Source organism: Lissotriton helveticus, chromosome 11 (genome assembly GCF_964261635.1).
Source record: "Lissotriton helveticus chromosome 11, aLisHel1.1, whole genome shotgun sequence".
Classification (NCBI taxonomy): domain Eukaryota; kingdom Metazoa; phylum Chordata; class Amphibia; order Caudata; family Salamandridae; genus Lissotriton; species Lissotriton helveticus.
The window spans coordinates 1025018572-1025034033 of record NC_136072.1 but is presented as its reverse complement, the minus strand read 5'-3'; the positions used below and the strand labels follow the sequence as shown (position 1 = coordinate 1025034033).

The 15462-nt window shown below is 43.3% G+C and overlaps 1 protein-coding gene across 2 annotated transcripts in view; it reads left to right on the top strand.

Annotated features, from left to right (window-relative positions):
- PTPN11 (protein tyrosine phosphatase non-receptor type 11) overlaps positions 1 to 15462 on the top strand; it is a 581214-nt gene that overhangs the window by 83087 nt on the left and 482665 nt on the right. For both annotated transcript variants that reach the window (XM_078667419.1, XM_078667418.1), the window contains exon 3: positions 13091 to 13285. In XM_078667419.1, the coding sequence (XP_078523545.1) occupies positions 13091 to 13285 (195 nt within the window). The remainder of the gene's footprint in view (positions 1 to 13090; positions 13286 to 15462) is intronic.

Here is a 15462-nt window from a genome sequence, read left to right as displayed (position 1 = left end):
GGACATGTACCGGCAAGGACGCTAAGAAACGCATTAGACAGACTATCGACTTCTAGTCAGGTAAGCCAATCGAGATAGCGTTTTTTGACCAAGAAGAGCTTAAGGTAATTATCATTTATGAAAGCTATTCGAGATAGCGCCTTTTTGATTGAGATTAGTCTAAGGTTTTTACTATCGGTAACACTTGACCCGTAACCTTCTCCACAGCGGCCCAACTTAGAGGGGTTTCCAAGCCACGTCTCCGTGTTTAAGTAATCACACGCCGCCACCTTCTAATGAGAGTAGCCCATTAAATCCACGCTACCAAATAAACAGGTAACGGAATTGTCCTCATCCTGATTCTATGCCGGATTAACCTTGATAGTATATTCAAGGTCTCTATTGATTACTTTTAGGAACAACATCACCAAGTAAAGAGGAATTCAAATTCACCCTACCCTGTGGGAGCTATTACTCTGCAGAAGGCAAGTCATTTACAATTTTTAACATTTAGGTCTCCTGTAGTGTTGCAATTAGCACCAGGTCTTCAACAAAAACTTTATTGTTTTGTAGGAGGAAATTTCATTGATTAAAAAGAAAATACAAGCACTAGAACTACCTCCAATGTGAGGGTAAGCTATTTAATTCCTGGCTTTCTAATAAAGCCTGTAATTGATTCCCAGATGCAACAGCTGATATAGATACAATTTTTCTTTTCTATAGGGTCATCTATAAATCTAAGGTTGCCTGTCTGTTTTTATAGTCCTGATGAAGACTCGCATGGCCCAGGCATAACTAACCGTCAGGCCTCAAGTCGAGTCGAAACGTCGACGCCTCCTTTGTACCTGGACCTACATTTTTTCGTTGTATTCTTATGTGCATCTGAATTATGACACAAATCTGTATTTCAAATGTAACAACATTATGGTATAATTCATTCCAGGCCAGGTAGTACAACATGGATGATTGCTGATTCGTGATTGTAGTGTAGAAAGTTTTTTTAATTTTTCATGTCACCATTTTCCGTAATTCTTCCGTTCCTTTTTCAACACTATTTAATTCACTCTTCCCTATGGTGCACGCTCCCTTTGGGGCAACCTCTGTGACCCAGATGTAGTGTAACTCTTAATGAGTGGCGATAAATGAATAAATTGTCCTGAAATTTAATTGCTGCTGTTGCTGTTCTATATTGATGCATTTATTGACTTAGGGTAGATTCTTACACTCTTTAATAATAAGCACCGACAAATTGTGGTATTGATAATTTATAAATAATTGGACACAGCAAAAACTAGAAATTCTGTGCAGTCACTTTTTAGGATCCTAATGATCTCTTTCAAACGATTTATGGCTAGAATCCGACAAGTCGGGATTAACCAAATAATTCTATTCTGCATATACTTTGGGCAGAAGAATAGAAAGTGTACTTCAGTTTCAGATTCAGTCTTACATACAGGACAACAGGGAGAGGTATTCGCACCCTTACAGGTGCTGCAAAAGCTGTTAACTAGTAGGATACTGTACCTAAATTTCAAATATAAGGATTTCGCTAACAGTGGTTCTATACTGTTTAAAAATTCTTCTTGGTGAATATTGTCTTTAAAACTCAGAATGCTGCCTGTCAAACCTCCTACTACTCCTCTTTTAACCAAGTGTCATTGACATGATTCCAGGATCTTTTTTTGAGGGTGGTCAAGGACCTTTTTTGAATGCTGTTTGGATCCGATCAGAGGTCACTCATGCCCATTTTGACCAACTGCCCTTGATAAAATTAAACCACTGGATGCTCCCCCTTGTGTCAAAAGTTTAAACATCAAGTATTGACTCTCTTAGGGGTAATGGAGTGTTATTTGACCAAATTCGGATCTAAAAGGCAAGGGGCATGAAAGCAATCGCATGAACGACATTCTTCAGTTCCAAGTCCAGACGCATCGGTGTCAAGGGGCATTCCGGGGGAGCTCCACGGCTGATCTCATAAATTGATTTTCAGTTTTTTTCTATGGGACCTAAATTAGTGTGGCCCCATAACTCAGCCCTGTAGAGTGCAGCTCCAATGCCCTGGGCTTGATATACTTGGAGCACTCGAGCCAAAGGTTTATATGTTGACTTACCTAAATTTTTGACTAGGGCGGTGGCAACGTGTTGCAGTGAGAGCTGGCTTTTTAGAATTTGTGGGGACCATGATTGTGTGCTAGTCAACCTTACCCCCAGGTAATCAAATTGCTTCACCTCCTCGAGTAGTCCCCATCTTAATTTAGGCCGCCCCTAGATTCTCACGGGGGACTAGGTCTAATGTGGCAGCTAAGTCGATAAACGCGACACACAATTTATCCTTTTTAACTGTTACATATTTCTATAGGATCAATAGGAATCGAAAAAGATTATCTATTGTGCTAGTACTACCTCTAAATCCCGCCTGTAGAGGTGACAGTATATTACCATCCCTCATCCAATCAAGGAGTCTGTTCAGCAATTGCCTGCAAAATATTTTTGTGCGTGATGTCAGTAAGGCTAATGGGCCTATAATTAGCCGGGTTAGTTTTGTCCCCTTTCTTGAAATTGGGCACTACCTCTGCTTGGAGCCATGAATTCGGAATTTCAGCCCCATGTAATAGGGCATTAAAAGTGTAGTTTAATATCCCACTCCAAACTTTGGGCTCAGAAAGATAGAGGTCCCCCGGATTTTATCTAGACCTGGTGCTTTACCCCAGTGCAGAGTGTTAATCGCTTCCTGGGTTTCTTCTAGGGTGAAAAATAATCGGTCTGTTTCGGGGTCAAGTGCAGAATAGTCGAAAGTGACTCAATTGATGTCCTTTCGTCCTGCAATATAATTGACTAAAGTGTTCTTCTCAGGTCTGTGGCAGTATGTGGTAGTTTTCCTCAGCAGTTATATTTTTTGACCCTTTGGAAATCAAATGCCAAAATTGTTTTCTATATTTAGCTCGTGCTACAGCTAATAGATTTCTCCAGAACCCTTCATGCCAGTTCCTTTTTGCCTCAGTCTAGTCAGATTTATAGGCTTTCCTTTTTGTAAGGCTACCGTAGTTCTTGAGCCATCTTTGATGGCTTCCATCAAAGTTTGCCGAGCTTGCTTACATGACTCATCAAACCAGTCATTCTTCTGACGGCCCATTATCTTGTCTCTTATTCCTCTATAGAAAATCTTTTTGATATTACTAAGTAAGTTTGTAAATGTGTGCACCAGTAGTTGCGTCTCTGTTCCACCACTACTCATGTTAGCTAATGAGTGCGCTACTATATGATACATTTAGGCTGAAGTGTCTGCATTACTCACAATAGTAGGGCACTTAACTCTCCTTCTGTTGTTGCTTAGGATAGTTAGAGTGGGAAAGATGGTCTCTGAGAGTGGCCTATGAGTATTAAACACATTAGTCAGTTCAAAAGTTAGTGTATTGTAGTCGCTATCGAATCCCTCAATTACCCTCATGTCGACAAGCTTAGGCCAAAGAAGTACATCAAGTAGAAAATAATCAATCCTTGTTTTAAAGTTATCTCTTTTAAAGGCATGGCCATGCTTTAGATCAGAAGTAGATTGCCCATTCACAGCCCTCAGCCCAAATTTGAGTGTAAGAGAGGCGACTTGAAATGCTACCTTCACATTTTTGACTGGGTTTTCCTGACTCAAGCGTGGGATACCTAATACGACGTCCTCTTCATCGGTTACATTTTTGGTTACCTCAAGGGCCTCAAATGTTGTATTTAGGTCCCCCGCGATGACTGTGTTGTGTGTTGCCCCTTCCCTTTCAAGGAACTCATCTGAAATTTGAATTGTGGGAGAATCGTGGTGTTGGGTGGGAAATCTATTTCAGATGTTGACCAAAAACATTGAGTTGTTTATATCACTGCCTTCGATATTCAGGGCCAAGATATTGGTGGAGTTATTATCATACTTTTTAATGCGAACCCCCAGGTTAGTTTTAATCCAGATAATAAGACCATGGGCTTGGCGGCCCTTTTTTGATGGTACTGCTTCAACACTGTATTTATTAAAACCCACTCTAAATATTTTCTCAATGGCCCAAGTCTCCTGAAAAAGACATATGTCATAATTATCCACATATTTCCCCCACTCTTCACAAACTATTTTAGATCATGAGACCTGCCAGATAATTTCCTAACGGGAACAAAATTTGGTAAAGATTGCCTCTCCTCTTGGGTGGACATCTCCATTGGAGTGGGTGGTAGCCTGATCTTTCAGGGTAAAGACTGCCTCACTACTACACTATTTGTGTAAACCCCAGATGGCTGAACCAACCTAGGTGGAATATGGAAGTGATAGCCTTCCTTTGTAGTGTTCATGCTGTCACAGTGGGGAGGCAGTCCCTGCGCATGTCAGATCTGTTTAACCGCTAGTTGTGAGTGATCCTGGAGTTTTTTGTATAAGAGTTATCAATTTATCTCACATGCTTTGGGTCCGTTGGCAGAATTTTACTTGGTAGGAAGTGTTTAAACTGAATGGATGAGCCTTTGGGAGGTGGTTAAGGTGCGCAAGTCTAAATTAACTAGGCCGTCCACTATGTCCCGGCTAACCAAATCCAGCTCTCTATGATCTACTTCCTAGTCTGTAGTACATCGCTTGGCAGCTATTATATCTGGCCTTATAATTGAACGCCATTGCCTTACCTGCCTTATCCAATGGATAGCTTTATTAATTAGGGCTTCACTTGATTCTTTAGAGGCACATCCCAGTTTTGGAATGTTTATCATGTGCACTCTATGACTGGGCCCTCTGGACTGTTCTCGGGGGTTGCCTTTGTTAACCCCCCTCAATGGTCTGCCTTTATTTCCGTCAAAACAAGATCTTCCATGGAGAGGGTTTAGACCGAATGCCCCAGTTGGAACCGTTACAAAGGGGAATCCTGTCCCTGGGTTTAATGACCCTGACACCTCGCTATGGTTGCGGAATCTATCCGGTGACCTGCACCCTGTGTGTAGATTATGGAGTATGATGGTCTTCTTTGTAGGCTCCCCTAAGTTGGAATAAGTGGGCTTTAGTGTTTGGAAGTGCTGGTGGTGGGTGTGGTGACTATTAGGCTTATCCTGGGAAGATCATAGTCTGTGTAATGATCCCTAACCTCCTGGTTCCCTCATTCATATCTGCCTGGTCTTTACTCTGCGGGAAAATATTACCCGAAACCATCTCTTTGTTTGTACCTGTGTTTACCCTACTGAGCTAATCCACAAGAGACCTCACGGTTTTTCTCAATGAAAGTACCTCTAGAGTTAGTTCCTTGACTGTTCTTTTAAGTTCAACCAGTTCGTTGTGAAGAGTATTGTTGTCCACACTTTTACAAGTATGTTCCCCTTCAAACTCCTGGGGTCTGCCACCGACGGGTGTGGACAGGCCGCCCTTGGCACGGACTTCGCCAAGGCACGTCCCACGCCGCGTGACCTCTCATCGCTTAAGAGCGCAATGTGAGCGAATGGGCATGGCACAAGTGGTGGTTGTTGGGAGTTGTGGTCTTCCACACAACTCCAGGCAGCAGCCGTCCCAACAGCAACGGCGGAATCAGCACCCGTGAAACCTCTCAGTGCTTAAGAGCGCGATGCGGGTGAAATGGGCGTGGCCACAAGTAGTGGTGGTTGGGAGTTGTGGTCTTCCCCACAACTCCAGGCAGCAGGCGTCCCAACAGCAACGGGTGTTTAAAGGCACTGACATCTCCACTGAGACCCCTCTCCTGGATGAGTGGTCTGCATAGTAGGGTGTGGGGAGGGACTGGCCTCTCCAGTGAGACCTCTCTGTCAGATGACAAGTGTGCATACTAGGGTGTGTGAAGGGACTGGGCTTTCCGCTAAGTCCTCTCTCTACAATGATGGGTATGCGTAATAGGGTGAGGACATGGACTGCACTCTCCCGAGACCTCTCTCTGGGTTGACGGGTGTGTAGTATTATGTGGAGAGAGACTAGCCTCTCCGTCGAGATCTCTCTCTGGGATGACGGGTGTGCATAATAGGGTGTATGTGTGCAGACTGACCTCTTCTCTGAGATCTCTGTCTCGGATGATGGGTGAGCATAGTATGGTTTATGGAGGGATTAGCGTCTCTGCTGAGACCCCTCTCTTGAGTGACTGATGTTTCTTGTGGAGTGTGGGGAGTGACTGGCCTCTACACTGACATCTGTGCTTATACCTCTCCCCAAGGTGAGGGGTATGATTGGTAGGGTGTGGGGAGAAACTGGCTTCTCTGCTGACACGTCTGTCTTGAGTGACGGGTACGTGCAGTAGGGTGAGCAGAGGAACTGGCCTCTGTGCTGAGACCTCTCTCTTGGGTGATGGGTGTGCCTTTAGGGTATGAGGAGGGGCTAACCTGTCTGCTCACACCTCTCCCCAGGGTGACCAATGCACAACTACGATGTGGGGAGGAAATGACCTCTATGTTTAGAAGTTTGTCTTGGATGACGAGCATTGAGACTAGGGTATGGAGAAGAGAGCAACTGCTCTGTCAGCTCAGATCTCTCCCCAGAGTAGCACATTTGTAGTAGACTAGTAGAGACTGCTCTCTCTGCTCCTACTTTTCTTCATGGTGATGAATGTGCATAGTAGGATGTAGGAATGGAGTATCTTCTCCGCTGAAAACTCCGTCTTGGTCCACGGTGTGGATAGTTGAATGTGGGAACACACTTGCCTTTTCCTCAGACCTCTCCCCATGGAGACAAGCATGCGTAGTTGGGTGTGCATAGGGACAAACCTCTTCGCTGAAACTTCTCTCCAGAGTAACAAGCATGTACAGTAATGTGCAATGTGTTGAATACCTTCTAAAGGCTTGACGATAACAGAGCAAGGGTAGAAAAGCATCACAGACATAGACCTTACCTTCTGAACCTCAGGAGGAGCAGGATGGGGAAATATTCTATGAAGAGGAACAGATATACATGTGTTCTGAGGCTTTGGAATACCAAGAAACACAATGGCAGGATCTCGAAACAGATTCTCCAGCGGAGACTGTTGACACATATCCATCGAGGCCATCACCACCCGACGGCGTAGGAGTGTAAAATCAGGTGGTTAAGAAGGCAACAGATATATATGGAGTTAAACTTGAGGAGGAAAACCCCCAATTGTGCTTTGTATTATAAACTCTTCTGCCTACACAATCTAGAAACCAATTTCTCCCTATGTTACCAAGTGTGTTAGATCGAGGGAAAGACGCTTTTGAGGAGCCTGCCACATGTAAAGTAGTTACTCCTCCAAGAGAGAAAAAGTACAAGGATCCAACTTACATTGAGGGTACAGTCCCAGCAGATACTAATAAAACATCCAGTGCTAGGAAAAGAGCAAATGTACCAAGCACAACAGGCCCTCCCCCCAGATAAGGAGAGTAAGAAGATGGACCTCATGGGCTGAAAGGTAGAGAGAAGTCCGACAAACCAATGACGCATTGCAAATTCCAACAACAACTGCAACAAAGATGACAATTCCAGCAGGGAAGACAGTCCTTTCACAGACATCCACGCTGAAGAGGGCAACCACAAAGGGGAGGAGCACCTCCTGCAAACAAGTGACTTACCAACAAGTACAATACACACTCCATCAAGTTCCACAAGTGTGTTAGCAAGGGAGGAGAAAGAACGAGAGGCAGACTTAAAACACCAAGCATTCCTACATCCAACACCAGTAGGAGGCAGGATTAAATATTTCCTTCAGGAGTGGTGGAAGATCACTTCAGACAAATGGATCTTAAACATAATACAATATGGATATTGCATAGAATTAGACAAGACACCTCCAGACAAAGGATGAATGTACATTCCAAGGAAGAAACAACACGTCTGCTCAAGGAAGTAGAGGAAATGTTAGCAAAAGGCGCAGTAGAATTAGTACCAAAGAAAGCAATTAACAAAGGAAATTACTCAACATATTTCCTAATTTCAAAGGTAGACGAGACACTATGTCCTATCTTGGACCTAAGGTTTCTGAACAACATTATAACAACGCAAAGATTCAAAATGACAACTCTGCAAAAGGTAATACCACAGCTACAGTTAGGGGATTACATAGCAACAGTGGACATAAAGGACACTTATTTACACAACCCCCAAAAGATTCCAAATATTTGTGATAGACAAAAGACTCTATCAGTTCAAGGTGCTAGCATACTGAATAAAGTCAGCACTAAGGGTATTCACAAAGTGTTTAGCAGCGATAGCAGCATAACCATGAAGACAGGGCGTGCATATTTATCCATACCTAGACTACTGGCTGTTAAAGGCAAACTCATACAGAAGATGCAAAGAGCATATTCAACAAGTGATAAGAACTCTGTACCAGCTGGGATTCTCAATTCACTTGGAGAAGTCATCTCTAGAACAAGAGAAAATGTTCTTTGGGGTCAGAATAAATTCAATTCAGGAGAAAGTATTCCTTAACGAGAAGAGAACCGTAGCACTGTTGAAGGTGACACAGCTGTGCAAAAAGAACCAAGCTCCGACAGTGAGGATGGTGAGGAAGCTACTAGGAGTGATGGGGTCCTGCATCCCTTTGATTCCCAACATAAGACTCCCCATGACACCATTTAAGCAATGACTAGAAGTTCAATGGTCACAGGCAATGGGGAGTTGTGAAGATCTAGAGGTTGTAACGCAATGGATAGAGGAGGAGATAGGGTGGTGGAACAGGTCAAAAATAACACAAGGAAGAACTTTCACACAACCAACTCCACTGTAACCATGACAACAAACGCCTTGCAGATGGAGTGGGGAGCACACATGAACAATCTCAAAATAAGGGGAGTCTGGAAAGATCAGGTTGTGTTACAACACATCAACACCCTGGAACTAAACACAGTATTCTTAGCCATAACAATCTTGCAAAAAGAGCTATGGGAAAAGACAATACTGATGCAAACAGACAACACAATTACCTTCTTCTACATAAACAAACACAGTGGGACTCAGTTTCTACCGATATCCACATTATCAACAGAAATGTGGAATTGGGCAATTCAAAGGAAAATGGAGATCTTGCGGTCCACCTACCAGGGAAGGACAATATTGAAACAGACAGACTGAGCAAACAAGCTACATGGTCCCATGAATGGGAACTGAATCAGTCAGTCCTCACGAAGATCTTTCAGAAATGGGGAACACCAGAGATAGATCTGTTTGCAACTATAACTATAACTATAACTCGCACTGCTCAATGCACAGCTTATGACCTCACATATTACATCACTCATGACATGGTCAGTGACATCACTCATGGCATCATCCAGTGACTGTAGGTGTTTTTAAAAGTTTTACGAGTGTTGAATAAATATACCAAGCTGTATTGGTGAGTCAGTGGGTGTATGAGTGCCTCTATGGATGATTCAGTGGGTGTGTGACTGACTGTATAAGTGAGTGATTAGGTATGCCAGTAAATGTATGGGTGAGTGACTGGCTCTGTGAATGTTTGTGTCAGTCTGTCATTTGGTGTCTAAGTGGGTGTATGGGTGTGTGAGTGGATATGTGAGTGGCTGTACGGGTGATTGATTGGTTGTCTGTGTACCTGTATTGGTGTCTTGAGTATTTGTGTGGGTGGGTGAGGGGGTATTTGACCTCCTGTATGGATAACTGTGTGTATGGCTGTGTGGGTGAATGGATGTGTCAGTGGTATATGGGTGAGCAACTGGGCATGTGAAAGGCAGTATAGGTGAGTGATGGAGTATATGAGTGACTGTGAGAGTGGCTGTATGGGTGAGTCTGTGCTTGAATCAGTGACCATAGGTGAGTGAGTATGTGTTTGTATCTGTATGAGTAAGTAAGTGGGTACATGTTTGTGACTTTGGGTGAGTAAGTGACTCTGATTGACTGAGTGAGTAGGTGTGTCAGTAGCTCTATGGGTGACTGACTCAGTGTGTGAATGGCTGTATTTGTAGGAGTGGCTATGTCTGGCTGTATTAGTGAGTGAGTGGGTGTATGAACAGCTGTATGGGTTTGTGAGTGAGTGGGTGTGTGTAGATCTATGAATCAGTGAGTGGGTGTTTAAGTACTGGTATGGGTCTTTGAATGGGTTTGTGAATGGTTGTGTGGGAATGGGTGTATGAAAGGTTCTATGGGGTGTGAGTGTATATGTAAGTGATTTTATGGATGATGTCATGAGTGATGTCACTGACCATGTCATAAGTGATGTAATATGTGTGATCATAAGCAGTGCATTGCGGGATCACGAGTTATAGTTAGCCTAGCTAACTATAACTGCTGCATTTCACTGGTTTTGTACAAGGAAACCTGAGCCTAATTATAACATCCCTGTGACCTTTGTTTGTTTCAGTGAATTTCTAAGGTTTTTTTAAATGCAATTCCGAACTATAATGTCTCTGTAACCTTTGTTTTTTTCAGTGAATTTCTATGTTTTTTTTTAGTCGTAATTGCGTTTGCAGAGTGGTGAGGAAAGGGGGCGGGCCTCTGGCCAGCTCTTGGGAATCCAGCTGTGTAGGACATACAGACAGTACCAGGAGGGCTTCTTGGCCCCAAGGTCCCTCAGCATCCAAAAGGACTTAATTCCCGAACTAGTAGTGTGCCAGGCGATGCGTTTACAGAGTTGTGGAGAAAGGGGGCGTGGCCTCCAAAGACCTATTAGCAATCCCGCTGTGTGGGACTTACTGGGCGTTACAGGAGGGGTTGTTCGCCCCAAAAGACCCTCAGCAGCCAAATGAACTTCATCCCCCAACTAGTAGTGCGCCAGGAGGCAGGATTTCAGAATGGTAGAGAAAGGGGGAGGGGTCACGAGACCCCTCCGCAATCGCGCAATGTGTTACACTTACTGAAGGTAACAGGAAGTGTTTTTAGACAAGAGGTCTTTGGAGGCCTTGCCTCCTTTCCCCCCCACTTTGCAAACGTGCCTACTGACGCACTACTGGTTTCTTATGGCTAAAGCGCCGGGGAGGTGGCGGTTCCCGGGGCTGGTTGGGGGGGTGGGGTCTGCGTAGTCCCTACTGCATTTTTTATATTTAAAGCTGTGGGGTGGTGGCGGGGCCGGGGTCTGCACGCCCCCCCCCATTTTTTTGTAAAAAGAAGCTCTGCTCTCGTTAATGTAAGAGTATGGCTCCGGGTGATGAGGTCCCTAGCCCTGTAAAGGCTCGGGGAGGGGGACTGCAAACCCCCTCCCCAATTGTTATAAAGAAAGAGTGTCCCAGGTGGGCACAGGGACACAAAAGTGAATGATAAATGAGCAGCAGGAGCCATCTTTTTGTTGTTGGGGGCTGCAGGGTGTCCAGCAGCCCCCCCAGTACCATAAAACAAAACAGTAGGTCTCCTGTGACATTAAATTCATGACCCTGGAGAACTTACTATATTTTTTTAAAGCACTGCTAGCTGGAATTCTATATGCTTCAACTCAAAGGGCAAGTCCCTCTTGTGGTTGTTTTTATGACTGTGTTTTGTGGGTTGAAAAATCTTCAAGACACATGTTGTATTTTTTTTTTTTAAATATGTCTCACTATTTTAACATTTTTCTGCTGCAAAATATAAAAATAAAAACGTTGTTAAAAGAACATTCACAGACTTTTTAAAAAAACTAAAACTTTATTAAACAGTTTTATAATGATCACTACTCAATCAATCAAACAATACACTTTATTTCGGTCAAATGACCCTAAAAGTGCTACATTCAGTGCAGTCCAATACGTAATAAAAATTGTTCAAAATATCTAATACAAATACATATATACATGTTACATAGAAAAATGAGTTAAGATACCTAATGAAATACATATGTTATAAACACAAGAGCAATTAACCAGTATTAAGCTAATATTGAATATAAGCCCACATAACCAATCCTTCCTCCTAAAAGGACAAGTAAATCCAATAGCAGCAAGAGCCTCTATGAAGACCTAATATTGGGCTAAAAGGGTCCGTTATGCTGTCTAGGTTCTCCAGTCCAGCAATAAATTAGATGAGCCCTAATATACAAACTTAGTGGTTTATCCTTTTTAGTCACATTTCTTTCACAGTTTTTTTGCAATGCACCTTCGAGATTATCTTAATACCTTATTCTCTAAGTAAATCCCATCTGATTTTTTTCCTTTTGCAAGAATTTCACAGAAGGATACGACTCTTTTTCCCTTTTCCCTCTGATATTCAAGAGGGTCAGGAGAGGGTTGTTTGAGACCCCAGATGATGACACTGGGCACATGATTGTGTATTGATGAGACACCAGTTATCCTTAGGTGGTTCTGAATATAATTTCTCTGTTTCTTCTTTGCTTTCCTTGCTCTACCGTATACTTAACATCACTTTGGGATGTTAGTGCCTCTACGCTCGGCTTTAGAGGTAGATTCTTAGTAGCCTTTTTAAGTCCTACGGATTCTTTTATGTTTTGTGAATATTAGAATTAGGGTGATTGAATTCGTATAGGACTTTAAACTTTCCCACAGACCCTCTTTCATTACATTTGATGCAGTATGTACTGACATAATAATGAATACTGGATTAGTGCCCATTATGCTATTCCTATACATCTTAGAAAACCTAGTAGGAATTGTCAGACATTAGTTTAGTTTGGCTTGTTCTAGATTGTGGAAAGAAAATAAATGGCTGTATACAATCACGTCTTAAAAAACATATGAGACGTGGAGAAAATAGCGCTCGCCATGAATCAAGCGCCAGGATGCCCTTTGGGTGACAGGATCGCGCTTTACAAGTACACCTACATACATACATGAAGAAGCCTCACAGCTTGATCATATAGGTGTGTGCGACCAGGCTCCATGATTATGTAGAAGGTTAATGAGAGAACTGAGCACCTTTTAACAACCAAGGATTGTTCACATGCAGAGCTCATTCTGACCAATCCGGTTTCCCTGTAAGATTGTTTATTTTGTACAGTTTTGCCATTCATCTATTTTTGATCCTGTTGCTTTAGCGATTTCATTCACTGTGATTCTGCTGTGGAAAAAGTGTCAGCATTTTCAGTTTCATTGGAATGTGTGATTCTGCCTTAAAAGATACTGTGTTGCTAAAGCTAGGTTATTGTTCCAACACAACTTCAAATGAGTTTCCCAAAACCTGGTATAGACTTAATTTTGATAGCATTGAATTGATGGTCTCTGCATTTCTTTGTATGACTTTCTTATATGTATTTTCCACTCTCTGTTGACTTAAATTTAGACGGAACGGAGCGGTCACTCACATAAAGATCCAGAACACCGGTGATTACTATGATCTTTATGGAGGAGAAAAATTTGCTACCCTTGCAGAATTAGTTCAGTATTACATGGAACATCATGGGCAGCTAAAAGAGAAAAATGGGGATGTAATTGAGCTGAAGTATCCCCTGAACTGTGCAGACCCTACATCTGAGAGGTGAGTGATGCACACTTGCCAGTGCTGTTCAGTGCTGTGATTGAATCAGTATGGCTGTACAATTTTACTTAGTTGAACTTTCCCTGCTAAAATGCCTGCTTACTACAATAAACTTTATGGGAACCTTTTCACGAGACTCAGGACAGAAAGGGGTTACTGGGCTCAAATTGTAAAGATAACATTTTTTTCCTCTGGTGTCCTGGGGTTTTACCTCACTGTTGAACCAAGACTGAGCCCCAAGTTCACTCCTTTAGCTCTTGGCCCTCAGGATAGCAAAGTCGTGATTTCCATGCTAAATTCGGTTTTGATGGAGGATTGAAACTCAGAACACAGTGATAGACATACTAGCATTTACTTTTACGCACACACAACACAATCCTGTACATAAAACGTCTGAGGTCAAAAAACGCAGTACAAATATCAGGGTAACAGTCACATTTTGATGGAGCTACCTGGTATTAGTGGGCTCTGTTCTTCGTGCTATTGCAGTATGATACACTTAGTGCAAGCTGGGGGTCCATTGCTCATGTTGGAAAAATGGAGCGTGCAAGTCTTCTGCCACCATTTGTGTTCTGCCACCCACCTGTGCCATAGGAAATGTCGCTATGTTCTTGGTAGCCTTTAATAGCCCCCCCCTCCCCCCCTCCCCAAGTCACAGTTCTTTCTTATTGTTCCCTTGCACTGTATTTTAGTCCATGGTATTTTGGCCTGCCTCTGCTAGGTGAGTGCAGGGTTTACACTTCTCCCAGTGGTGTACGCGACTGCATTGCCCATCAGTAACATTTGCACGTACTTGGATTGCCAGAAAATGCTACTGACTCTCGCCTGCTACTTGTGTGTAGTTGTGCACTCTGGTGTAGGAGGTGGGTCATCTTTGTGTTTTTCCTTCAGTCCAAATTCAACCTCGCCACCCAACCAAAGATATTTGCCCACCCCATACTGCATTGGTCGTCCAACAGAGGTTGCATGTAACCACTGATTGTGGTATACGATCTTGATATAGCGCCCACCTTCTAAAGGACCTTTGTTTTGTTCTGCTTCAATCGCCAAAGTGCATTCACAATTCTCTTGGTGGCACTCAGTCACAGTGTTTGGTCTTCTTACAGGGAAAATTGTGGAGGGCGCTTGTAATTTCTGATCGCATCAAGTAATCACAGGCGCTTCTGCATCGTGCATGCCTCAGCTTCCACATAATCTCCAGGACTCCCCACACGGCCTGATAGTGTACATTCTTACCTGTGTTGCAGGAGGCTGTTTTCCACATCTCCTTCTTCAGCTTCTCCTTTTCTCTGTCATCTCTCAGTTTTCTCTGTGGGGTTTCTGGATTCTGGGTGATGATAAATCTTGCCATACTGACTGGTGGTTTCTGCCCCAATAATTATGTCAAAATTGAAATACACGATTTTGTAGTCCACAGGTCTAGCTATGGGACCAGTTTCAGACAATACTTGCCTTTTGTGTTTTCCTTCCAGTTGGCCCAGAGTTAGTCTTTGGCTCAAAATGTCAAGTGGAAGGTGGGGTGAAGTTGGAAGTCCTCTTGCAGGGGACTCAAAAGGAGGGCACAAAAGAAAGAAAGTCTTCCCCACTTAAGTGGCACTTAGCCTGTTGGGGGTAGCACATCCATGGAGCAATGGAGCTGGAAAGGCTAATGGATTTCCTTACACTTCAAAGAGACCTTCTTTGTCCTACCTTTCACACCCTAGAGTCTGGGCCGCTACAGTGGACCTCAGAACTGCTCTGGATAATCTCTGCAATTTACATTGCTGTGTAGGCTTACCCCAACCTCCATCTGATGTACCTCTCCAGGAAACAAAATTCATTTCCGGGAGGCCACAGCCTTGTGTGACTCACACACTCCATGCTCATTGTACTGCACATACCCCAACTTCACACAAGTATGACATCCATGTCCCCGAAGATGTAGTGAAGAACCTGGGTGACGGGGACTGAGACACCAATTAAAACACACCAGGAAATCCAGGAAGCACCTCTCCCTGGCAGGTGGCAGTTCAAACGGTCTGTCCTGCCTCTAAAAGGAGAGTGCTCTAGGTCATAGTTTCCCAATCGCGAGCCGATTTTTGTTTGATCGCGAAAGTCCGAGCAACAAATGAAGATGCTTTTAAATTCTGTACTTTTCTTTTGTCACATTTGCTGCTCTTCAAAGAATGAGGTAAAAT